Source organism: Oncorhynchus mykiss, chromosome 3 (assembly GCF_057628025.1).
Source record: "Oncorhynchus mykiss isolate SJ-2025 chromosome 3, ASM5762802v1, whole genome shotgun sequence".
NCBI classification, from domain to species: domain Eukaryota; kingdom Metazoa; phylum Chordata; class Actinopteri; order Salmoniformes; family Salmonidae; genus Oncorhynchus; species Oncorhynchus mykiss.
The window spans coordinates 26,656,329-26,682,752 of record NC_143024.1 but is presented as its reverse complement, the minus strand read 5'-3'; the positions used below and the strand labels follow the sequence as shown (position 1 = coordinate 26,682,752).

Here is a 26,424-nt window from a genome sequence, read left to right as displayed (position 1 = left end):
ATAGGTAAGATGTTTTATATTCATGATATGTTTGTAAGTTACTTCTCATCAGAATGTGTTTGTATAATACTGTGGCAGGGTTGCAGTATCTGTTCTATGTCAAGACTAAGTTGCTTGGGCCGGAGAGAGGGGAGAGGTCAAGCGTGTATCTCTTGGCTCCACAATGTCTGTGTGCCAGTCAGTGTGTCTCTGTGATCTTGTCAAGATAGGATGGATTTGATATATGCCTGTTGATATGGAGGATTGGTTTATGGTTCTGAGTTTGAGAAAATAACATGTTTCAGGAGACAAAGCTGAACGATGAATTATGCCGATGCTGTCGTATCCTGTGTGTGTCTTTGCTATAAAGGAACTAAGTTGAAATGTGGAAGGGACTCTCAGAGAATTCATTGATAGACACTGAATTGATCTGAGAGTCACAGGGTTGTGATAGAGCTCATATAATTAAAAATGGACTTTGTGACAACTAACTCTGATGTGTGTGTGGTTTGCTCTCATGATTTGGTAAATAGAGGAAATTTCCACGACACCTTCCAGAAGGACAGCAATCTCTGCAGCACTCCACCAATCAGGCCTTCATGGTAGAGTGACCAGACAGAAGCCACTCAGTAAAGGCACATGACAGCCCGCTTGGAGTTTGCCAAAAGGCACCTTAAGTCCTTAAGCATCATGCCGTGGGGATGTTTTTCAGCGGCAGGGACTGAGAGACTAGCCAGGATCGAGGGAAAGATGAATGGAGCAAAGTACAGAGATATCCTAGATGATATCCTTCTCTAGGATTATTAGTTGTACCCTGCCACCAGTCAAAAGGCCGTTTGATCTACAAGTTTCTGAAGTCGGTGTGTGATTTTTATTTACACTGAACTTTATTTTAAAACAAATTTGGTTTAAATATCTGCATCCTTATAATGGTCTCTTCCTTCGTGTTTTCACAAACATACAGACATGATACAAGGTAAACACTATTTCCATCAACTACACACTTAGAGAAGGATAAAGTACAACCCATTGGTAAATAGAAGAGTTGAGCAACACTGAATACATAGTCAAATAAAATATATACCTAACATATACAGTGTTATACATAATCTGGCAATATGTGACTCTAAATGACATTGATAGTGGGGACATTTTTACCAAATTAATCAACTGTAAGGCCAAACTGGAACAGCCCTGCAATTTATTTAGACTTCTAGGACTAGATTCAATCCGTAGCGTGGAAGGCAATGTTCCTGTGACTGAGGAGAGACTGCGTTCACGGTAAACGCTGCATATGTCGACTCAAACGGAAATGACCTTTAAATTTCAGCGGATCTTCTGCTCTACAAATTGAATCTAGGCATTAGTCCCCACGGTTGACCAAAATAAGTTGAGTTGAGTCTTTCTTGTGTCATTACTGATAGCCCACAACACTGAATTGAGGAAATTGATACATTTGTGAAACAATAAGTAAATATTTGACATTGAGTTGTAAAATGTTTACTCTTGTGAGTGGTAACCTCACTGGCACGCTGTGTAATGACAACCTGTAATACATGTCATTTCAGACTTTAAGAATAGTCTCTTTCTGCTGCATTCTCATAACATTGTCAAATCTGTCTTTAAACTCTGGTATGACTTATCCATACACACTGAATGTACATACACTATCTTTCAGAAATGTATTAGAAATATTCCAAAATACAATTTGTGTCCATAATTTTGTGTTTATTCATGTATATTAAATATACAATTAAACAGGCAAAATAATGAATGATTTAAGCTATCCGGTCTGCCGGTATTAAAAAAAGTAAGTCATTAGATGTAGTTTTTCAAAATGAATGTCATAAACATTGATGAATAAACAGCATTATGATATATCCCACAGGGCACAGGCGTCAATTCAACGTATATTCATTTCAGCCATTTCATTGAAATGACGTGGAAACAACATTGATTCAACCAGTGTATCCCCAGTGGGATGTATCTATTTGGAAAGTGCCTTTCACCGGCACCTATTGTATGTGGTCAAGGTTATGATGATTTTGGGTGCTGGGGTTGAGAGAAGCGGTGGCTGTGGTGCTAGCCGGTGTTGAGGTGTCAGATCAGTCGATACGGTTGCCCAGGATGATTGCAGAGACGATGTACAGGACGATGACGGTGATGCCAATACCCAGGGCGGTGTGGTTCAGTATCCGCGCTAGACGAGAATTCTTCTCAGCAATCTGCTGGTGACCCTGGTTGTTGGCGTCTCTAGTCTGAGAGCAGAGAGAGAGGGAGGGAGGGAGGGTGGGAGGGAGGGAGGGAGCACAGAAGGATAGAAGGACAGAGGGATGGAGGGAGAGAGTGAGAGAGAGTTGTAATTGTTGTAATCGTCATTCAGGAAAAAGAGGAAGAGTCTTCAACGGAGAGAGTTCAACGATGATTCAGTGCCATGCTCTTATTCGATTGGAGTTATTTCAGGAGATGCAGTATTAATTCACAAAAACAATACTCAGCCAACATGCCAACTAAGTCAGAAAATAAAAAACAAATAGGGACATTTTTCTCTCTCACTGCAGAGCATTTATAATATATCATATTAATACCTACTAGTGATGAAAAACAACTAAAATGCTGATTTCCTGTGGCCACACCCCAAGCAGCACTAAGTTGAAACAGCTGTGGATGGAGCACAAACGTGGAGCTCTCTCCCCTAGCTACAGTCTTAAGAATGATGCTATATTGTAAGACATATTTTGACACCTGTTATTATTTCTCTTGGGGGAAGAACAAGAGTTGACAGGCGATGCTAAACATTGAGTCAACTAACTGAAATCTCAGTGTCCGTGACTCTCCTTGCCATTGACTTTACACTATAGACATCTCTGAGCAGCTGACTACAAGAGTCAGTATGAGTCACACACTAAGCAACAGTAAAGCTTTAAGAAAAAGTTTAACAGTATATGTGTGTCACATGTGGTCTTGGATTACTTTCTTTCTCCAAGTCAGGAAGAGTCTTGTGCCAAACATGAAGTGGCTGTAAAACACAAACAACAGGCACCAAAATTCCCACTCAAAGCATTATTGGGTAAGCAGCAGAAGCTAAAATTCTCATAGTGAAATAAATGTAGCGTTTCTGCCACCTTAGTCTATGTTTAAAGAATAACAACATGACCTCACACCCCCTATAAGAACTCTCCCACTCAACAATGACTGACTCAATTTAATTTAAGTCTCAATTGAATAAACCTCCCCCTAGTCACATGACATTGTTAACATAGCCTCAATCTGTTTCTGTTCTCTGGTGAAATTATTGAGTTGGCTTCCACAGCAGGGCGAGGGTTGACAGAAGGCTTTAGGCAGAGAGGTTCTGTGTTAATTTAGGGTAGTGTGGCGTGAGAAGAGCTGCCTGCTATTGTAAACCCTCCTCCTGATTACTGACAGCTGGATCATAATTGTTTCCACACGGCTAGTTGGAGGAGAAGGGCTTGTTGGCTCTCTTAGCACTGGACAGTTGTTGTTTTTCTGAGGGTTGTGTATTTGCGTGTCTTGAATAATTATCTGGGCACTCCACCAAATGGTTTTCTTCCATTTCCTTGAGGTTCACAAGATTTCCTCCATCCCATCTGTCTGTCTGTCTGTATGCTCTGTTTGCCATGATATTGCAAAACTTGAAATACATATAGCCTATCCATTTACTAGGCTACTATGCACAATTAAATGAGAGATGTGCTTGGTAATTTGTTCTATGGAATATGAAACCATCACAGCCAGAAAAGGTGAGAATTATTGTATATTCTGGAATACTGTGTATTCTGGAATACTGTATATTCTGCAATGGTTATGAAAATAAAATAAATAGGAAAAATATTCCTTTGTCTAATTATAAGATTATGTCTAACTATTTTAGATTCTGAAAATAAAACACATTTTTGCTCTTCTCACTGATGGCAAATAGTTGCGTTCTTGTTAATATGTTTTCCTCTTAAATTTGTTTCATTTTCATAATATCCCCCATTCGCACAAAGTACTCACTTGCAAGCTTGCAATACAATATTTCAACCACTAGCAGATGTAAGTATGCATGGTCTGAAGTTTGCAGGGAGGTGAGTACATTCTCACGTCAAGTACTTTTTTAAAATAAAACTTGAATATGCACATTTTGGGGTATATTTTGTATATATGCACGGTTTATAAATGAGGCCCCAGAAACCTACTGGAAGCTTGATTCCACTCACTTACCCACGTAATACTAATTTCCCCATGGGCCTATATCAGCACTGCAGCATATTGTCCATATGACTCATCATAATATAATCTGTCGGGTCAGGCTCCTTGAAAACCACATTACATTTAATACCAACTAAAACCTAAATAAAATATTCTGAACAATTAACTGGTTATTCTAGTGTTTTATTAAATATAAAATACTGTATCTGCAATATGTTCTAAGCAATGTGTTGAGTGCAATCGGACTACAAAGTGAACATTTCATGAATTGTTTTTTTGTGGAGGATCTATAACTGGTGTGTGACCTCATGGAGAGGGAGGGGCAGGATGTGAGATGGGTGATATGTGAGAAAATTCCAAGATCAAACATAATCAGATGGTTGAGGGAGTGTGTCTTTCTAAACTCTGTGACATAAAGGGCCTTCTCAGTGACAGTACAGAAATACTGGTGAATGGGCCATCCATTGAGTGACCCAGGGAGCATGTGTATATTTTTTGGGGTCATTTAGCAGACAATCTTATCCAGAGTGACTTCGTACAGGTCCCCGGTGGGAATGAAACCCAGTACCCTGGCATTGCAAGCGCCATGCTCTACCAACTTCGCCACACGGGACTACTATTGATTTACACTATCAACAGATTTCTACTCTTCTCTGCTCCACAGGATGTGGTCATCCTGTCTGGGTTGGCGCCCCCCCCTTGGGTTGTGCCGTGGCGGAGATCTTTGTGGGCTATACTCAGCCTTGTCTCAGGATGGTAAGTTGGTGGTTGAAGATATCCCTCTAGTGGTGTGGGGGCTGTGCTTTGGCAAAGTGGGTGGGGTTATATCCTTCCTGTTTGGCCCTGTCCGGGGGTGTCCTCGGATGGGGCCACAGTGTCTCCTGACCCCTCCTGTCTCAGCAGTAGTTTATGTGTCGGGGGGTTAGGGTCAGTTTGTTATATCTGGAGTACTTCTCCTGTCCTATTCGGTGTCCTGTGTGAATTTAAGTGTGCTCTCTCTAATTGTCTCTTTCTCTCTTTCTCTCTCTCGGAGGACCTGAGCCCTAGGACCATGCCTCAGGACTACCTGACATGATGACTCCTTGCTGTCCCCAGTCCACCTTGCCGTGCTGCTGCTCCAGTTTAAACTGTTCTGCCTTATTATTATTCGACCATGCTGGTCATTTATGAACATTTGAACATCTTGGCCATGTTCTGTTATAATCTCCACCCGGCACAGCCAGAAGAGGACTGGCCACCCCACATAGCCTGGTTCCTCTCTAGGTTTCTTCCTAGGTTTTGGCCTTTCTAGGGAGATTTCCTAGCCACCGTGCTTCTACACCTGCATTGCTTGCTGTTTGGGGTTTTAGGCTGGGTTTCTGTACAGCACTTTGAGATATCAGCTGATGTACGAAGGGCCATAAAAATACATTTGATTTGATTTGATTTGATTCTCTGTGACTGAAGAGAAGGTTGTCAACGTGTAGTCAACTTTGTTCTAAGGGCAGAAAGAATCTGATTGGTTTAGGGAAGAACAAATCCGATTGGTTTCTAAAAGGTCAATGGGCGGAGTTTAACAGATGCACAACTTGAAATCATAGCGGAGGTTTGAACTGAGCATCTTGTAAATAAAACTTGGAGTTAAAAGTTGTAACGTTTTGAAATAATTATTGTGATACAGTAGTCAGACAAATATGACAACATCTCTTAGACTTGAAGCAAAGAGTAGATTGTAACAAGCTAGCAGCAACATGCTAAGCTAATCAGAGCAAGCTAGCTTGATAAGCATTTAGCATCCTCTTAGCTACTTAAGTTTAATTAATAGACTACAAGTATGTCAGCTAACATTTGTTTTGTTGAAATGTTAAGGTGAAATTAAAAAAATTGACAGTTATGGACAGTTAAAATGCTAAGCTAAACAGAGCTAGTTGGCTAGCAGATATCTATCTCTTACTAAGAGCTAGATTAAATCCGTACCAAAAGGAAAAAAATAAATGTTCCTGTGTTCGAGGAGACTGCATTCACGGTAAATGTTGCATATGTTGAGTCAATCGGAAATTACCTTTACATTTCAATCGTGCTATACAACGGACCTTCCATGCTACAGATTGAATGGAGCCTTAGTCTCCACAGTTGTCAGAAATAAGTTGAATTAGATATTGCTTGTGTCATTGCCGACAGCAAAGAACACTGAATTGAGGAAATTGATACATTTGTGTAACAATAAGTAAATATTTGACATTGAGTTGTAAAATGTTTACTCTTGTGAGTGGTAACCTCACTGGCACTCTGTGTAATGACAACCAGTAATACATGTCATTTCAGACTGTAAGAATAGTCTCTTTCTGCTGCATTCTCATAACATTGTCAAATCTGTCTTTAAACTCTGAGATGACTTATCCATACACACTGAATGTACATACACTATCTTTCAGAAATGTATTAGAAATATTCCAAAATACAATTTGTGTCCATAATTTTGTGTTTATTCATGTATATTAAATATACAATTAAACAGGCAAAATAATGAATGATTTAAGCTATCCGGTCTGCCGGTATTAAAAAAAGTAAGTCATTAGATGTAGTTTTTCAAAATGAATGTCATAAACATTGATGAATAAACAGCATTATGATATATCCCACAGGGCACAGGCGTCAATTCAACGTATATTCCACGTTGGTTCAACGCCATTTCATTGAAATTACGTGGAAACAACGTTGATTCAACCAGCGTGTCCCCAGTGGGATGTATCTCTTTGGAAAGTGCCTGTCACCGGCACCTATTGTATGTGGTCAAGGTTATGATGATTTTGGGTGCTGGGGTTGAGAGAAGCGGTGGCTGTGGTGCTAGCCGGTGTTGAGGTGTCAGATCAGTCGATACGGTTGCCCAGGATGATGGCAGACACGATGTACAGGACGATGACGGTGATGCCGATACCCAGGGCGGTGTGGTTCAGTATCCGCGCTAGACGAGAATTCTTCTCAGCAATCTGCTGATGACCCTGGTTGTTGGCGTCTCTAGTCTGAGAGCAGAGAGAGAGGGAGGGAGGGAGGGAGCACAGAAGGATAGAAGGACAGAGGGATGGAGGGAGAGCGTGAGAGAGAGTTGTAATTGTTGTAATCGTCATTCAGGAAAAAGAGGAAGAGTCTTCAACGGAGAGAGTTCAACGATGATTCAGTGCCATGCTCTTATTCGATTGGAGTTATTTCAGGAGATGCAGTATTAATTCACAAACACAATACTCAGCCAACATGCCAACTAAGTCAGAAAATAAAAAACAAATAGGGACATTTTTCTCTCTCACTGCAGAGCATTTATAATATATCATATTAATACCTACTAGTGATGAAAAACAACTAAAATGCTGATTTCCTGTGGCCACACCCCAAGCAGCACTAAGTTGAAACAGCTGTGGATGGAGCACAAACGTGGAGCTCTCTCCCCTAGCTACAGTCTTAAGAATGATGCTATATTGTAAGACATATTTTGACACCTGTTATTATTTCTCTTGGGGGAAGAACAAGAGTTGACAGGCGATGCTAAACATTGAGTCAACTAACTGAAATCTCAGTGTCCGTGACTCTCCTTGCCATTGACTTTACACTATAGACATCTCTGAGCAGCTGACTACAAGAGTCAGTATGAGTCACACACTAAGCAACAGTAAAGCTTTAAGAAAAAGTTTAACAGTATATGTGTGTCACATGTGGTCTTGGATTACTTTCTTTCTCCAAGTCAGGAAGAGTCTTGTGCCAAACATGAAGTGGCTGTAAAACACAAACAACAGGCACCAAAATTCCCACTCAAAGCATTATTGGGTAAGCAGCAGAAGCTAAAATTCTCATAGTGAAATAAATGTAGCGTTTCTGCCACCTTAGTCTATGTTTAAAGAATAACAACATGACCTCAACAGTGACTGACTCAATTTAATTTTAGTCTCAATTGAATAAACCTCCCCCTAGTCACATGACGTTGTTAACATAGCCTCAATCTGTTTCTGTTCTCTGGTGAAATTATTGAGTTGGCTTCCACAGCAGGGCGAGGGTTGACAGAAGGCTTTAGGCAGAGAGGTTCTGTGTTAATTTAGGGTAGTGTGTCGTGAGAAGAGCTGCCTGCTATTGTAAACCCTCCTCCTGATTACTGACAGCTGGATCATAATTGTTTCCACACGGCTAGTTGGAGGAGAAGGGCCTGTTGGCTCTCTTAGCACTGGACAGTTGTTGTTTTTCTGAGGTTTGTGTATTTGCGTGTCTTCAATAATTATCTGGGCACTCCACCAAATGGTTTTCTTCCATTTCCTTGAGGTTCACAAGATTTCCTCCATCTGTCTGTCTGTATGCTCTGTTTGCCATGATATTGCAAAACTTGAAATACATATAGCCTATCCATTTACTAGGCTACTATGCACAATTAAATGAGAGATGTGCTTGGTAATTTGTTCTATGGAATATGAAACCATCACAGCCAGAAAAGGTGAGAATTATTGTATATTCTGGAATACTGTGTATTCTGGAACACTGTATATTCTGCAATGGTTATGAAAATAAAATAAATAGGAAAAATATTCCTTTGTCTAATTATAAGATTATGTCTAACTATTTTAGATTCTGAAAATAAAACATATTTTTGCTCTTCTCACTGATGGCAAATAGTTGCGTTCTTGTTAATATGTTTTCCTCTTAAATTTGTTTCATTTTCATAATATCCCCCATTCGCACAAAGTACTCACTTGCAAGCTTGCAATACAATATTTCAACCACTAGCAGATGTAAGTATGCATGGTCTGAAGTTTGCAGGGAGGTGAGTACATTCTCACGTCAAGTACTTTTTTAAAATAAAACTTGCATATGCACATTTTGGTGTATATTTTGTATATATGCACGGTTTATAAATGAGGCCCCAGAAACCTACTGGAAGCTTGATTCCACTCACTTACCCACGTAATACTAATTTCCCCATGGGCCTATATCAGCACTGCAGCATATTGTCCATATGACTCATCATAATATAATCTGTCGGGTCAGGCTCCTTGAAAACCACATTACATTTAATACCAACTAAAACCTAAATAAAATATTCTGAACAATTAACTGGTTATTCTAGTGTTTTATTAAATATAAAATACTGTATCTGCAATATGTTCTAAGCAATGTGTTGAGTGCAATCGGACTACAAAGTGAATATTTCATGAATTGTTTTTTTGTGGAGGATCTATAACTGGTGTGTGACCTCATGGAGAGGGAGGGGCAGGATGTGAGATGGGTGATATGTGAGAAAATTCCAAGATCAAACATAATCAGATGGTTGTGGGAGTCTGTCTTTCTAAACTCTGCGACATGAAGGGCCTTCTCAGTGACAGTACAGAAATACTGGTGAATGGGCCATCCATTGAGTGACCCAGGGAGCATTTGTATATTTTTTGGGGTCATTTAGCAGACAATCTTATCCAGAGTAACTTGGTACAGGTCCCCGGTGGGAATGAAACCCAGAACCCTGGCATTGCAAGCGCCATGCTCTACCAACTTCGCCACACGGGACTACTATTGATTTACACTATCAACAGATTTCTACTCTTCTCTGTGACTGAAGAGAAGGTTGTCAACGTGTAGTCAACTTTGTTCTAAGGGCAGAAAGAATCTGATTGGTTTAGGGAAGAACAAATCCGATTGGTTTCTAAAAGGTCAATGGGTGGAGTTTAACAGATGCACAACTTGAAACAACTAAACAGAGCTAGTTGGCTAGCAGATATCTATCTCTTACTAAGAGCTAGATTAAATCCGTACCAAAATGAAAAAAATAAATGTTCCTGTGTTCGAGGAGACTGCATTCACGGTAAATGTTGCATATGTTGAGTCAATCGGAAATTACCTTTACATTTAAATCGTACTATACAACGGACCTTCCATGCTACAGATTGAATGGAGCCTTAGTCTCCACAGTTGTCAGAAATAAGTTGAATTAGATATTGCTTGTGTCATTGCCGACAGCAAAGAACACTGAATTGAGGAAATTGATACACGTGTAACAAGAAGTAAATATTTGACATTGAGTTGTAAAATGTTTACTCTTGTGAGTGGCAACCTCACTGGCACTCTGTGTAATGACAACCAGTAATACATGTCATTTCAGACTTTAAGAATAGTCTCTTTCTGCTGCATTCTCATAACATTGTCAAATCTGTCTTTAAACTCTGATATGACTTATCCATACACACTGAATGTACATACACTATCCTTCAGAAATGTATTAGAAATATTCCAAAATACAATTTGTGTCCATAATTTGGTGTTTATATCCCACAGGGCACAGGCATCAATTCAATGTCTATTCCACGTTGGTTCAACGCCATTTCATTGAAATGACGTGGAAACAACGTTGATTCAACCAGTGTGTCCCCAGTGGGATGTATCTCTTTGGAAAGTGCCTGTCACCTGCACCTATTGTATGTGGTCAAGGTTATGATGATTTTGAGTGCTGGGGTTGAGAGAAGCGGTGGCTGTGGTGCTAGCCGGTGTTCATGTCTTAAAGTAATGATGAACTGTCATTTTTTCTTTGCTTATTTGAGCTGTTCTTGCTATAATATGGACTTGGTAATTTACCAAATAGGGCTATCTTCTGTATACCACCCATACCTTGTCACAAAACAACTGATAGTCTCAAACGCATTAAGAAGGTAAGAAATTCCACAAATGAACTTGGAACAAGGCACACATGTTAATTCAAATGCATTCCAGGTAACTACCTCATGAAGCTGGTTGAGAGAATGCGAAGAGTTTGCAAAGCTGTCATCAAGGCGAAGGGTGGCTACTTTGAAGAATTATACATTCTACAATGTAGAAAATAGTAAAAATAAAGAAAAACCCTTGAATGAGTAGGTGTTTCCAACTTTTGACTGGTACTGTACAGTGCATTCGGAAAGTATTTAGACCCCCTTGACATGTTTGACATTGAGCTCAGTTGCATTCTGTTTCCATTGATCATCCTTGAGATGTTTCTACAACTTAATTGGAGTTTACCTTGGACCATGATTTGGAAAGGCACACACCTTTCTATATAAGGTCCCACAGTTGACAGTGCATGTCAGAATAAAAACCAAGCCATGAGGTCGAAGGAATTGTCTATTGAGCTCAGAGACAGGATTTTGTCGAAATACCGTTCTGGGGAAGGGTACAAAACAATTCTGCAGCATTGAAGGTCCCTAAGAACACAGTGGCCTCCATCATTCTTAAATGGAAGAAGTTTAGAACCACCTAGACTCTTCCTAGAGCTGGCCGCCCGGGCCACACTGAGCAATCGGTTGAGAAGGGCCTTGGTCAGGAGGTAACCAAGAACCCGATGAGTTCCTCTGTGGAGATCGGAGAACCTTCCAGAAGGACAGCCATCTCTGCAGCACTCCACCAATCAGGCCTTCATGGTAGAGTGACCAGACAGAAGCCACTCAGTAAAGGCACATGACAGCCCGCTTGGAGTTTGCCAAAAGGCACCTTAAGACCTTAAGCATCATGCCGTGGGGATGTTTTTCAGCGGCAGGGACTGAGAGACTGACTAGCCAGGATCGAGGGAAAGATGAATGGAGCAAAGTACAGAGATATCCTAGATGATATCCTTCTCTAGGATTATTAGTTGTACCCTGCCACCAGTCAAAAGGCCGTTTGATCTAAAAGTTTCTGAAGTCGGTGTGTGATTTTTTATTTACACTGAACTTTATTTTAAAACAAATTTGGTTTAAATATCTGCATTCTTATAATGGTCTCTTCCTTTGTGTTTTCACAAACATACAGACATGATACAAGGTAAACACTATTTCCATCAACTACACACTTAGAGAAGGATAAAGTACAACCCATTGGTAAATAGAAGAGTTGAGCAAAACTGAATACATAGTCAAATAAAATATATACCTAACATATACATTGTTATACATAATCTGGCAATATGTGACTCTAAATGACATTGATAGTGGGGACATTTTTACCAAATGAATCAACTGTAAGGCCAAACTGGAACAGCCCTGCAATTTATTTGGACTTCTAGGGCTAGATTCAATCCGTAGCGTGGAAGGCAATGTTCCTGTGACTGAGGAGAGACTGCGTTCACGGTAAACGCTGCATATTTCGACTCAAACGGAAATTACCTTTAAATTTCAGAGGATCTTCTGCTCTACAAATTGAATCTAGGCATTAGTCCCCACGGTTGACCAAAATAAGTTGAGTTGAGTCTTTCTTGTGTCATTACCGATAGCCCACAACACTGAATTGAGCAAATTGATACATTTGTGTAACAATAAGTAAATATTTGACATTGAGTTGTAAAATGTTTACTCTTGTGAGTGGTAACCTCACTGGCACGCTGTGTAATGACAACCAGTAATACATGTCATCTCAGATGTCATCTTAAGTCATAGAATAGAGCGAACCGTCTAATCTGGTTTCCTGGATGATACTGTTGACTAACAAGGCTGCAGTTCATAGCCACTTTAATAACTCTACCTACATGTACATAATTACCTCAATTACCTCGACACCAATGCCCCCCTGCACATTGACTCATTGACTCTGTACCGCTACCCCATGTATATAGCCCTGCTATTGTTATTTACGGTTGCTCTTTAATTATTTGTTATTCTTATCTCTTACTTTTTTAGGGATTTTCTTAAAACTGCATTGTTGTTTAAGGGCTTGTAAGTAAGCATTTCACTGTCAGGTCTACTACACCTGTTGTATTCGGCGCATGTGACAAATAACATTTTATTTTATTTAGGACTTTTTGGGGGTTCTAAAATAAGGTCAATTGTACATTACAGAGCAATGTACAGAATTGTGTTAGCTTAGTAACTACATACTTTCTTATTCCACTAAGATATAATCAATGAATCAATATTTACAAGAGTAGACCAAAAACAATATACAGTATGTACATGAGGGTAGAGTAGGTGTCACGACTTCTACCGAAGTCGATGCCTCTCCTTGTTCGGGCGGTGCTCGGTGATCGACGTCACCGGTCTTCTAGCCATCATTGATCTATGTTTCATTTTCCATTGGTTTCGTCTGGTCTTCTTACACACCTGGTTCCAATCCCATTCATTAATTGTTGTGTATTTAACTATCTGTTTCCCCTCATGTCCTTGTCAGAGATTGTTTATTGTTATGTTCATGTTTTGGTGTGCGACGTGTCTTTGTAACCACATATATTTTATTATGGACTTTGGAGTTTATGTTTTAAGTTATGAAAATACTCCATTTATACCAAGTTCAATTCTCCTGCGCTTGACTTCCCTGCCACCGACATACACGACGTGACAGTAGAGTACTGTCAGTAATGGGGATAAGAGGGATGAGTGTGTATAAACAATGGATGGATAGATAAAGTGGCTATCGAAGGCTTAACTGAAACAATGCTGTTGCTATTTTCATTGACAGCTAAGTCTCTACACTTCACCTAAAAAATGACAGAAACATTTGGAATGTGGACTGTATTAACTGGAGAATTACTGGGAGTGGAACACATAAGTTGTGTGGTTTGGTGCACCTGTGCTCTCTTAAATTATTCTCCCTTAAATTACCTAATTCTCAGCCACTTTCCCTTTTCACCACATGTTGCTTATAGGTTCAGCTTAACACATGCCGGATTCATGCCACTAACGGTCCTGCTTACAAAGGAGCTGTGTTCGACAATGTTTCAAATTCATAGATTTGTTAGTTGTGATTGTGATTGCTTATGTTTTTCTCGTCTAAGGCATGGCCACTATAACTTATTTTACGCATCTCTGTTTCCTCAAAGTGCACTCTGTAACGTTAAACACAAAAAATCTGATGAAAAAGAATACACCATAAACGGATGTCTGAGATAAAGCAAACAGCTTTATCTCAGACATTGACAAATATTGAAGTACCATTCTCAACATATCATGACAGTCACAATAAAGATAACATTCACAATGAAGTTCAGGGTTTAGAGCAAATACCAACAGCGTAAGCAGCATTCTATTTGGACCTGTGGTAATGGCCCCATTCATTCCCAACAACCCATGGGGCCCAGATAGGGGCCGCTTCATAAAAGGAGGCTGGGGTATCCTAGCAAGTGGTGTTAATAGTTAGTGTGTGTAATCATTTTCGGATAATGCCAGAGTATAGTATAAATAGTATTAAAATAATAACTGTTTAAGCACCGTTTTCTTCAGAATGTTACAAAGACAGGAAAATACGCTTAATGGATTACTAAATGAACTTGAAACTTGTCAAGGGAAACAACAGCTACTCCTTTCGAAGACAATTGCCAGGAAATTTTGTGCAATCTCCAAAAGGGATCTGTTCATTGTCCTGTTCTTATTTCATGGCAAATCACACTAAAACAATTCACAACATACTGACTGGAAAACACACAGCCTACGACACACAGACACAAATCTAAAAACACTTTCAGCCACAGACACGTAACCACACACAAGCATGAGCACACAAACACAGACAAGCACGAGCACACACACACAGACACGCAACCAAGCTCGAGCAGACACACACACACACACACACACAAGCACGAGCACACACACACACACACACACACACACACACACACACACACAGACACACACACACACACACACACATATATATATATACACACACACACACGAGCACACACACACACAATAGCTTCTTTCTGCTCTCTGATTATGCCCTCTTGTACACCATGTTAGAAAGGCCCCACTGTGTGAACGTTGAATTTCCAAGAGGCAGATTCCAGTTGCACTCCCCTCCCCAGGCCTGTACCTCTGTTGACCCTCCCACAGGCCTGTTCCCCTCCTCCTACCCTTCCCAGACAACCTGGCGCAAATCCCAAACACAACAGACTCTCAGCTCAGCTATAAAGCAACTCCCCCTCTTGTGGGTTAGGCCAGGAAAAACATGCTGAAACGTGGAAAATCCTATAAATCAAAACATAAAAATATCCTGCATAGATCTCGAACTAACCTCAAACAATCCAAACTCAATAAAATAGGGAATGCAACTATCTACAGTGCATTCAGAACGTATTCAGACCCCTTCACTTTTTCCACATTTAGTTACATTACAGCCTTATTCTAAAATGGATGAAATACAACATTTTCCTCATCAATCTACACACAATACCCCATAATGACAAAGCGAAAACAGGTTTAGAAATGTTTGCAAATTTATTACAAATAAAAAATAGAAATACCTTATTTACATAAGTGTGCATCCTGTTTCCATTGATCATCCTTGAGATCTTTCTACAACCTGAATGGAGTCCACCTGTGGTAAATTCAATTTATTGGACATGATTTAGAAAGGCACACACCTGTCTATATAAGGTCCCACAGTTGACAGTGCATATCAGAGCAGAATTGTTCCGAGACAGGATTGTGTCGAGGCACAGATCTGGGGAAGGGTACCAAAACAATTCTACAGCAATGAAGGTGCCTGAGAACACAGTGGCCTCCATCATTTTTAAATGGAAGAAGTTTGCTCAGTTTGGCCAGGCGGCCAGCTCTAGGAAGACTCTCCCTAGAGCTGGCCGCCTGGCCAAACTGAGCAATTGAGGAAGCAGGGCCTTCATCAGGGAAGCGACCAAGAACCCGATGGTAACTCTGACAGAGCTCCAGAGCTCCTCTGTGGAGATGGGAGAACCTTCCAGAAGGGCAATCATTTCTGCAGCACTCCACCAATCAGGCCACTCCTCAGTAAATGGCACATGACAGCCCGCTTGGAGTTTGCCAAAAGGCACCTAAAGGAATCTCAGACCATGAAAAACAAGATTCTCTGGTCTGACGAAACCAAGATTGAATTCTTTGGCCTGAATAGGTGGGGTGGTTGTTGGCAGCATCATGCTTCGGGGGTGTTTTTTCAGCGGAAACTCCACAAATTCAGGTTTGCCACGCTTGTCGCATCATACCGAAGAAGACTCAAGGCTGTAATCGCTGTAAAAAAGTGCTTCAACAAAGTACTGAATAAAGGGTCTGAATAGTTATGTAAATGTGATATTTCTGTTTTTATTTGTTATACATTTTCAAACAATTCTAAAAAACTGTTTTTCCTTTGTCAATATGGGTTATTGTGTGTAGATTAATAGGGGGGAAAACAATTGAATCCATTTTAGAATAAGGCTGTAATGTAACAAAATGTGGAAAAAGTTAAGGGGTCTGAATACTTTCCGAATGCACTGTATGTAATCTAAGGGAATCATTTCCACAACAGTAGCCAAATAGGAAGTCATAATTTCACCAGCTTTCTCATACAGGACATAACTCCATATGTCCTTTTCTTTCTACATATACAGTACAGTAACACATTTCTTGGAACATACATTTTCCTAGATACATAACTCCTTTGTATCTCTCCCTGTCTGGGAATAGTTTTAAGATGGGCCAGTAGTGTACTCTATGGGAGTGGGCATTAAGTCTATGTGCCAATCAGACAGTGCTGCTGACTGGAAGAGACAGAAGAGAAAACTGTGTTTGCAGTGGGGCTTGTCACTTCTGTACGCAGTATCCACCAAAAACTGGCAACTGCAGTTTGCCGCAACTGAGTCAGGGTGGGAAGAGCTCGGTGTGGGATAGTCATGCCCAAGCTTCCTGGCAGAGCGTCAAGTAGCCTCTTAGAGAGATAATACATCACTCACCCATTATGTCTCCTCCAGGTCTGAACTGGGTGCGGTCACACCTACTCCCGGTCTCCCGCTCCCATCGTCATGCAAACCTGGACTTCATCAGTACCTTGATTACCTCCCCTTTATTTAGCCCTCTGTAGCCTCTGTCATCAGGCAGTATTGGCTTGTTTTCATTCACAGTCTGTACATTTCTCATGTTTTGTTTATCTGCATTCTTCATTAATAAAATCACCTTCTGCGCCTGCTTTCTGTCTCCCTGCGTATACAGTGCCTTGCGAAAGTATTCGGCCCCCTTGAACTTTGAGACCTTTTGCCACATTTCAGGCTTCAAACATAAAGATATAAAACTGTATTTTTTTGTGAAGAATCAACAACAAGTGGGACACAATCATGAAGTGGAATGACATTTATTGGATATTTCAAACTTTTTTAACAAATCAAAAACTGAAAAATTGGGCGTGCAAAATTATTCAGCCCCTTTACTTTCAGTGCAGCAAACTCTCTCCAGAAGTTCAGTGAGGATCTCTGAATGATCCAATGTTGACCTAAATGACTAATGATGATAAATACAATCCACCTGTGTGTAATCAAGTCTCCGTATGAATGCACCTAAACTGTGATAGTCTCAGAGGTCCGTTAAAAGCGCAGAGAGCAACATGAAGAACAAGGAACGCACCAGGCAGGTCCGAGATACTGTTGTGAAGAAGTTTAAAGCCGGATTTGGATACAAAAAGATTTCCCAAGCTTTAAACATCCCAAGGAGCACTGTGCAAGCGATAATATTGAAATGGAAGGAGTATCAGACCACTGCAAATCTACCAAGACCTGGCCGTCCCTCTAAACTTTCAGCTCATACAAGGAGAAGACTGATCAGAGATGCAGCCAAGAGGCCCATGATCACTCTGGATGAACTGCAGAGATCTACAGTAGAGGTGGGAGACTCTGTCCATAGGACAACAATCAGTTGTATATTGCACAAATCTGGCCTTTATGGAAGAGTGGCAAGAAGAAAGCCATTTCTTAAAGATATCCATAAAAAGTGTTGTTTAAAGTTTGCCACAAGCCACCTGGGAGACACACCAAACATGTGGAAGAAGGTGCTCTGGTCAGATGAAACCAAAATTGAACTTTTTGGCAACAATGCAAAACGTTATGTTTGGCGTAAAAGCAACACAGCTGAACACACCATCTCCACTGTCAAACATGGTGGTGGCAGCATCATGGTTTGGGCCTGCTTTTCTTCAGCAGGGACAGGGAAGATGGTTAAAATTGATGGGAAGATGGATGGAGCCAAATACAGGACCATTCTGGAAGAAAATCTGATGGAGTCTGCAAAAGACCTGAGACTGGGACGGAGATTTGTCTTCCAACAAGACAATGATCCAAAACATAAAGCAAAATCTACAATGGAATGGTTTAAAAATAAACATATCCAGGTGTTAGAATGGCCAAGTCAAAGTCCAGACCTGAATCAAATCGAGAATCTGTGGAACTGAAAACTGCTGTTCACAAATGCTCTCCATCCAACCTTACTGAGCTCGAGCTGTTTTGCAAGGAGGAATGGGAAAAAAATTCAGTCTCTCGATGTGCAAAACTGATAGAGACATACCCCAAGCGACTTACAGCTGTAATCGCAGCAAAAGGTGGCGCTACAAAGTATTAACTTAAGGGGGCTGAATAATTTTGCACGCCCAATTTTTCAGTTTTTGATTTGTTAAAAAAGTTTGAAATATCCAATAAATGTCCTTCCACTTCATGATTGTGTCCCACTTGTTGTTGATTCTTCACAAAAAAATACAGTTTTATATCTTTATGTTTGAAGCCTGAAATGTGGCAAAAGGTCGCAAAGTTCAAGGGGGCCGAATACTTTCGCAAGGCACTGTATGTGACAGGTGCTCAACTGTTTACTATAAGTAGGCCATTATCCCATTATATTTATCACAATTTCTATTCTAGTTAGTGCATTATCTTTTACCAGATCTAATGTGTTATAATCTCCTACATTTCCACAAACTTCAAAGTGTTTCCTTTAAAATGGTACCCGTAATATGCATATCCTTGCTTCAGGTCAAGAGCTACAGGCAGTTAGATTTGGGTATGTCATTTTAGATTTAAAAAAAAATTTTTTTTAAGGGTCAGATCCTTAAGAGATTTTAAGCGTCAAATCAAACCTAGGTCTGACAGATTGATTCTAGAGTATCTTCTGGATGCTTTCATGCTATCTGTCCCCAGATAGCCTTTTCAGTTGTGTTAAACTGGAAAAAAATTGCAGAAACAACAGTCTGTTGTTTGTGTTGATACCCAAAAGATAAGGAGGCATGAATGTGTTTTCCCAATGACTTTAGGGTGTTGCACAGATAAGAATCAGCTCTGGTTGCTTCAGTTTATGAGAAAATGAAACATAACTTCATGGCAGTGAGTCATGGATATGGGATGCTTCAGTTTAGGGGAAAATTAAACATAACTTCATGGCAGTGAGTCATGGATATGAGATTACAAGAGCATGCTAAGATGATTCAGTCTGTGATGTGGGTCATTCCACCCCCAAAAAAATTAACCTAATTTTAACATGGTCATAATGAGCACATGTTCAACTTAATATAAAACATGTTTTCCCACCTCAAGGTTAAATAAAAAAAATACTATAGTAAGTGCTGTAAGAATATTTGAAGATAAATAAACAACGCAGAGGACTAAAGGTGAAGAGGGAATTAACGATCAATGGAAATAGCTGTTTTTCTGTAATAGGGAAACATTGATTAATGGGTCAGAGACATGGGAGGAATTTCAGTCTGGGACTCATAGCTACTTGTGGCAAGTTCTAATTGGTTCAAATTGCCTATACACGAGGTACTTGTTATTTGGCCATACGCCCAATTTTACTGCAAGGAATTCTAATTGGTCAACCACAGGCTAGGGTTGTAACGACAGATCTCCTCTTCGTCTGCAGCGTGGTAAGTGTCCATAATGTTTTTAATAAAGACAAATGAACACTCAAACAAAAACGATAACGTGAAATCTACAAAAAAAACGAAACAGTACCGTGTGGCGACAAACACTCACACAGAAACAAACACCCACAAACCAACAGTGAAACCCAGGCTACCTAAGTATGATTCTCAATCAGAGACAACTAACGACACCTGCCTCTGGTTGAGAACCATACTAGGCCGAAACAGAAACCAAACATAGACTGCCCACCCCAACTCACGCCCTGACCATACTAAATAAAGACAAAACAAAGGAAATAAAGGTCAGAACGTGACAAGGGTTGGGATATAGATTACATCCTGTCTCTTTGTTCTGTGGAGAATCACTGAAGACAGGGAAGAAGGAACATCTGTCATCTACTTTCCAGCATAACAACTATGATGTGTTCTTTTTTTCTTCTTTTTTGCTTTGGGGTCTGTGTTATTGAATAATAACATCAACTGCTAACAGTTCCTATTAATATACTTTAAGTGCCAACAGGTATGCTCGTAACACTGTTGATCAACCATAAATCCCCTTGTTACAGGGGAAATGGAAGTTTGTTGTGTTCAACAGGGAGGGGCAATTGAATGCAAGCTTCACACTGTTTATTATAATTGTGTTTCACCATATTAAAACGAGAGTTCAGTTCAAGTAACAGGCTTGACCTTTAAATGAGGGACAGGTTTTTTTTTTTTTTCTTCCTTAAAATGAATCACTAATCACAAAATAAATAATAATCTACAGAAATGACGTTGTGAAAGTAACAAAATAATTAGAGCTTTAGTATTGTGAAAAATGTGAGAAATGTTGGCATTAAGTGGATTAAAATGCACAGAACATTTGCGCTTTAGCAAGTCTTTATTTATATATAAAATCTAATTTATTGAATATTCCATGCGGCCCCAAAAGTAATTATTTATCATGAGAAGGCCATCAACAATAACTAGTAATCCTACATACTCAAAGAAAGGTTAACATCTCACCTTTCTGGCAAATATAGTTGCTGAGGTGTAGTCACTTTTGAGGACATAAACTCAAGTACACAGTACAAATATGATACAAATATGAAAATATGAAATATTTTACAGTATATAATAGCTTTTGACTTGCCCAGGAGAGGAGGAACTTTACTGAGCGACTATGTCTATGATGGATGTGCATGAAGTCAATTCACCAGCACATTGTTCAACCTCCGTTGATGTTGTTATTACGCTAGAAATCATCCACTGGGTTTTGATACTTGATAATAAGCCACTGTCTCATTGTGAAATAAAGATGCCCATAATAACATCTTAGAGGTCTTCAACCTCCTTTCTCTCTTTACCAGGCTTTGACCCGGATGTTTCCTCCATTACCCACATTGATCTATATGAGTCATACCCGGTCAACAATTAGCTGTCCATCCTGATATGCGTTTGTAATCCCAGTAAGTAAGTAAAGAGACTTGCTATGTGTACACTGGCCACAAAATGAGGTGGAAACTGAGATGCACATCCTAACATCCTGACAATCGTATGACCATATTAGAGACACATATTTCCCTCAGATTACACGGTGTACAATCCACCGTGTACAATCTGTAAAATACCACAGTGTACAATCTGTAAAATACCACAGTGTACAATCTGTAAAATACCACAGTGTACAATCTGTAAAATACCACAGTGTACAATCTGTAAAATACCACAGTGTGCAATCACAGCAGCAAGATTTGACAAAAGAAAAGAGCAACCAGTGAAAAACACACACCATTGTAAATACAACCCGTTTTATGTTTTATTCATTTTCCTTTTTGTACTTTAACTATTTGCACATCATTACAACACTGTACATAGACATAATGACTTTTGAAATGTCTTTATTATTTTTGAAATTTTGTAAGTGTAATGTTTACTGTACATTTTTTATTGTCTATTCAACTTTTGTTTATTATCTATTCAACTGGCATTAGCAATTTAAACATGTTTCCCATGCCAATAAAGCCCCTTAAATTGAAATTGACTTGGGGCATGTAGGGATATCTCAGGGTTTCCAGCCCTTTCCTACCCCTCTTCTCAGTGTGTCTGTCCATTCGATGGTGAGGTTTGGCAAAGGACAAGATGGAGGATTGATGGAGTTTTCCTTTCGTCTTCAGAATACCTTTTAAATGTTGAATACCTCCCCCTCTTACGTCACTCACAGTCAAGGCACCCGCATTGTCACGTCCCTATTTTTAATCACCCATATTCCGGGAAGGGTCCCTCCCTTTCTTACACACACTCTCCCTGATTCCTACTCCGCACCCCATCTCCCCTCCCCCGATCCCCTCAAACCAACCTATCCTCAGGACCTTATTCAAAACAGAACTCAAGACTGTGAGACACCAACACTGTAAGGCCAAAACTATCCCAAACATGTCCCTCTCCCCAGCTATGCAGCCCACCACCAAGGCAAAATTCAGATCACTGACTCTAAAGAGCGAGATAGAGAGAGACGGGCCCTTATTTAAACAAAACCGGTAACTGGGTTTCTTGGATAATGCTAAAAAAAGACTAGAGTGAGAAATACACTACTGACTACTCTACAAAATGAAACAAGTTATGTTCTGTGGATTATTTAGGATACATCTCTACTAGAAACACATTTGTCTACATTACATTTGAATACTCTTAAAACAGCAATAAAAGTCCCACTCACCGAGATGGAGTAGATAAGTGCAGCGATGCCAAGTGGCAGGCAGCAGCACAGCATGGTGAAAATGGAGTAGCCCAGGTAGTCTGGCAGAGGGTAAGGCAGAGCTCCACGGGTCACAAACACCGTAGGCTGGACTGTGACGGTGGACTGGGGGTAGTGTCCCGGGGAGTACTGTCCCTGGGGGTATGGCTGGCTGTAAGGGGCCCCGGGAGCTCCTCCATACTGTGGCGGTGGTGCGTAGCCCTGGGGATTGGGGGGGTAGCCTGCTGGTGCGGGGTATCCTGCGTTGGGTTGGTCCTGGTAGGGTGGAGGAGCTGGTTGTCCCATCCCAGACTTCTCATCTGGGTTCCAGCCTGGTGGTGTGGCGTTTGGCATCTTGTTGGGATCAATTTTTTTTTGCTGTTGGTGATTTGTTTCCCTTTTATCTTACTTCTCTCTTTCTTTATTTTGTGCCTCCTCTCAATCTCTCCAAGTGTTCTTCTGTGTCTCTCTGCCTAAACTGTCTGCCTGCCTACAAGCTACAAGCTGCCTACAAGCTGAGCAATTATGCTCTCTATTCCCCTCCCCTGTCCGTCCCTGGCAGCTCAGTATGCTTAGAGGAAGCCTGCGTGGGTGAGCTGAAAGGGAATGGTTAGGGGTGGGGAAAGACTGAGTAGCTGACCAGAGTCAAATAACAAGTCTAGCAGTCAGGCAGAAATGCTGTCCATAGTCTGGATAGGAGTTGGGCGCAACCCCATGGTGATATTTTGAACTACACCAGTAACAGTCACATTGAATTATTGCACTTATTGATGACTCTTCAGTGCAAAACTGTCAAAGAAATTAAAGTACTTATTTTCTTTGATATGATGCTAAACTGTACATTTGATACTGTAATAACGTAAAACTATAACAAAAGAGATGCTTAAAGGATTTATATATGGTAAGGGAACACAGGAAAAAAACAGCAAAGACTGTTGATTGAAGAATAAGAAGATAAAGTATCAAAGATAATGTAACAAATGACAATGCAACAAGATAATGTAACACACATGATAATGTAACAAGATAATGTATCATAATGACAATATAACAACATAATGTAACAAACAGTAAAACTACAAGACAATGTAACATTGATAATGTAACAAGATAATGTAACATAAATGACAATGCAACAAGACAATGTAATGTTATGATAATGCAGAAATAATGTAACCTAGGTGAAAATGTAACATAAATAGATAGGTCCAGTCGGCCTGCTGGACAGATAGGACCGCACGGACGGCCAGATGAGACCAGTCGGCCGACCAGGTAGGTAGGTATGGTCAGCCGGCCAGAAAGATAGGTAAAGCCCGGCCATTAAGGTAGGTCCGGCCTGACTGCCATGTAGGTAGGTAGGTCCGGCCGGCCAGGTAAGTAGGTCTGTCCGGTCGACCACGTTGGTAGGTCCGGCCAGCCGGCCAGGTAGGTAGGTCCTGCCGGCCTGTCTGCCAGGTTTGAAAAAAAAATGGGGTGTGGCTGCGTTCTGTCATTATGGTCTAGGCCTTTGGAACCAACCTGGTCTCAGAGCGTTTGCTATTATTCTGTAAGTAAATCCGAAACAGTCCATTTAGTATGATACGTTACGTTTTGTGAATATTTGTGAATATCCATCACCCATTTTATATGATATGTTACGAATTACAATTCAAATGATATCTTAGGAATTTGCAAAATATAGAATATGTTACGAATTTGCTAAACGTACTATATGTTATAAATTAGCAAATTGTATGATATGTAACCAATTCTATCTAGGTGGCTAATGTTAGCTAGCTGGCTAACATTAGCTAAACTAGGGGTTAGGATTAGGGGTTAGGGTTAAGGTTAAGTTTAGGAGTTAGGTTAAAGAGTTAAGGTTAGGGGAAGGGTTAACTAACATGCTAATAAGTAGTTCAAATGTAGTAAGTAGTTCAAAAGTTGCTAATTAGTTAAAATGCTAAAGTTGTTGCTGACGAGATTCAAACTCGCAACCTTATCCATCCATCCATCCACCCCGAACAACCACCCTACTTTTGTTTTTGCCTTAAGTAACTGTAATGGACATTTTAATGTTTTTGTGCTTTTCTTATAACTCATTTCTGTGTTCTATTCATGTGCTGTTCTATAAACCAATTTATGTGTTCATGCAAGTGGTTGACTGTACAAATCCTCACTATCAGTAGCTGCAATTTGGCAGTACGCACAGACCTTGTTTTGAAAGATATCTCAGTTTCAAAGTCTCAGCTTAGAGAGAAGAAACCTTGTGAGGTATTGGTCTGTCACCCGTTATGAACCAGTATTGGTCTGTCATATGAATAAAATAAAACAGTAATGATTCATGAATTATGCTAAATCATGCAAATATAACTTGTCTGTGTACGTAAGACAACTATTGGGACTGCCCAGGCAGAGCTCCTGATTGACATGTGTTCTATGATGTTTTGAGTTGGTTGCAAATGAGACGCAGACGTCTCATCTAGACACCTGGAAATGCAAATGCGCTACGCTAAATGCTAAATGTACTCGTTAAAACTCAAACGTTCATTAAAACACACATGCAGGGTATTGAATTAAAGCTACACTCGTTGTGAATCTAGCCAACAAGTCAGATTTTTAAAATGCTTTTCGGCGAAAGCATGAGAAGCTATTATCTGATAGCATGCAACACCCCAAAATACCTGAAGGGGACGTAAACAAAATAATTAGCGTAGCCGGCGCTACACAAAACGCAGAAATAAAATATAAAACATTCATTACCTTTGATGATATTCTTTGTTGGCACTCCTATATGTCCCATAAACATCACAAATTGGTCTTTTTCCCGATTAAATCCGTCCATGAATGCCCAAAATATCCATTTGTATAGCCTGTCTGCATCAGGAAAAAAGCTCTCTTCCAACACGCAACGTCATGTTTAAAAATTATATAAGTTGCCTATATTCTTTGACAAAACACTTCAACCTACTTTTATAACCCAACTTTAGGTATTTGTAAACGTTAATAAGCGATCAAATTGATCACTGGGCGATCTGTATTCAATAGCAGCTACTCAAGAAAACAGTGTCCATTTTTCAATCTTCCAAAATCGATTGTTGTAGGCTGGATGGAATGACGGATCTATTGGTAATGTCTCAAAGGATTTTTGTCAATGAAAATGACGTTTTTGGCGACATCGTGTGGAAGCTGTAGGAATTGCATCCGTCTCCATATTAAATTTGGTTTCCTTTAAACAATACATGAAAGGGGCGCATGGATACTTTTTTCAGCTTTCAGTGACCAGTTTTTCTTGCGCTTTTCGATGAAACACACGCTTTGTTATAGTTACAGCCGTGATTTAACCAGTTTTAGAAACTTCAGAGTGTTTTCTATCCACACATACTAATCATAAGCATATACTATATTCCTGGCATGAGTAGCAGGACGCTGAAATGTTGCGCGATGTTTTTTCAGAATGTTCGAAAAAGGAGGGGGTAGGATGAAGAGGTTTTAATGGATCATTTGAGAAATTATAAGGTTAAAGCATTGTACGGGTCTTGACTTACCCCTAACCAATAAAAACTATAAGCTCTTAGAAGATTCCGCCCACCATGGTAATGCATTTTGAAATAAGCCCATACCCTGTAAAATAGAACCAATCAATGTTGAACATGATTTTCTGTCATCTAAACTTAAAAGGCTACAATTTATTGTACTCCTGATAGAGTTTGGATGGAAAGCATGCCCAAATTAAACCGCCTGCTACTAGTGTCTGTGGGTATAACAGAACTGATTTGGCAGGTGAAAACCTGAGAAAAATCCATTTAGGAAGTAGTTTTTTGGTGGGTTTTGTAGTTTTCTATTTCAATGCCATTACAAGTATCCATTGACTTAGGACTCTAATTGCAGTTCCTATGCCTTCCACTAGATGTCAACAGTCTTTTGAAATGGTTTCAGGCTTGTATTCTGAAAAATGGGGGAGTAAGAGCAGTCGAAAT

General features: G+C 40.0%; 1 protein-coding gene and 1 long non-coding RNA gene across 3 annotated transcripts; one reads left to right on the top strand and one right to left on the bottom strand.

The window, feature by feature from the left end:
• Window positions 1-1,686: 1,686 nt before the first annotated feature.
• LOC110519916 (uncharacterized) lies at window positions 1,687-23,016 on the bottom strand. Of its 2 annotated transcripts, none has more exons than XM_021596783.3 (2): window positions 22,451-23,016; window positions 1,687-2,237 (listed from the first exon to the last, which is right to left on the bottom strand). In XM_021596783.3, the coding sequence occupies exons 1-2, from the start codon at window positions 22,820-22,822 to the stop codon at window positions 2,085-2,087; spliced, it is 525 nt and encodes a 174-aa protein (XP_021452458.1). In that variant the 5' UTR covers window positions 22,823-23,016; the 3' UTR covers window positions 1,687-2,084. The 2 variants fall into 2 exon arrangements, with proteins under 2 accessions (XP_021452458.1, XP_021452457.1); XM_021596782.3 differs by lacking the exon at window positions 1,687-2,237 and adding an exon at window positions 6,635-7,193.
• LOC149984489 (uncharacterized) lies at window positions 3,274-6,694 on the top strand. The gene is made up of 2 exons (XR_016493290.1): window positions 3,274-4,947; window positions 5,225-6,694. It is a non-coding gene; the product is annotated as an uncharacterized LOC149984489 (long non-coding RNA).
• Window positions 23,017-26,424: the final 3,408 nt, after the last annotated feature.

Bases quoted from the DNA above. Each gene is read 5' to 3' on its own strand.
- LOC110519916 (XM_021596783.3), bottom strand. From the start codon at position 22,822: ATGCCAAACGCCACACCACCAGGCTGGAACCCAGATGAGAAGTCTGGG. The intron at 2,238-22,450 runs GTGAGTGGGACT...CTCTGCTCTCAG, and splicing joins CACTTATCTACTCCATCTCG to ACTAGAGACGCCAACAACCA.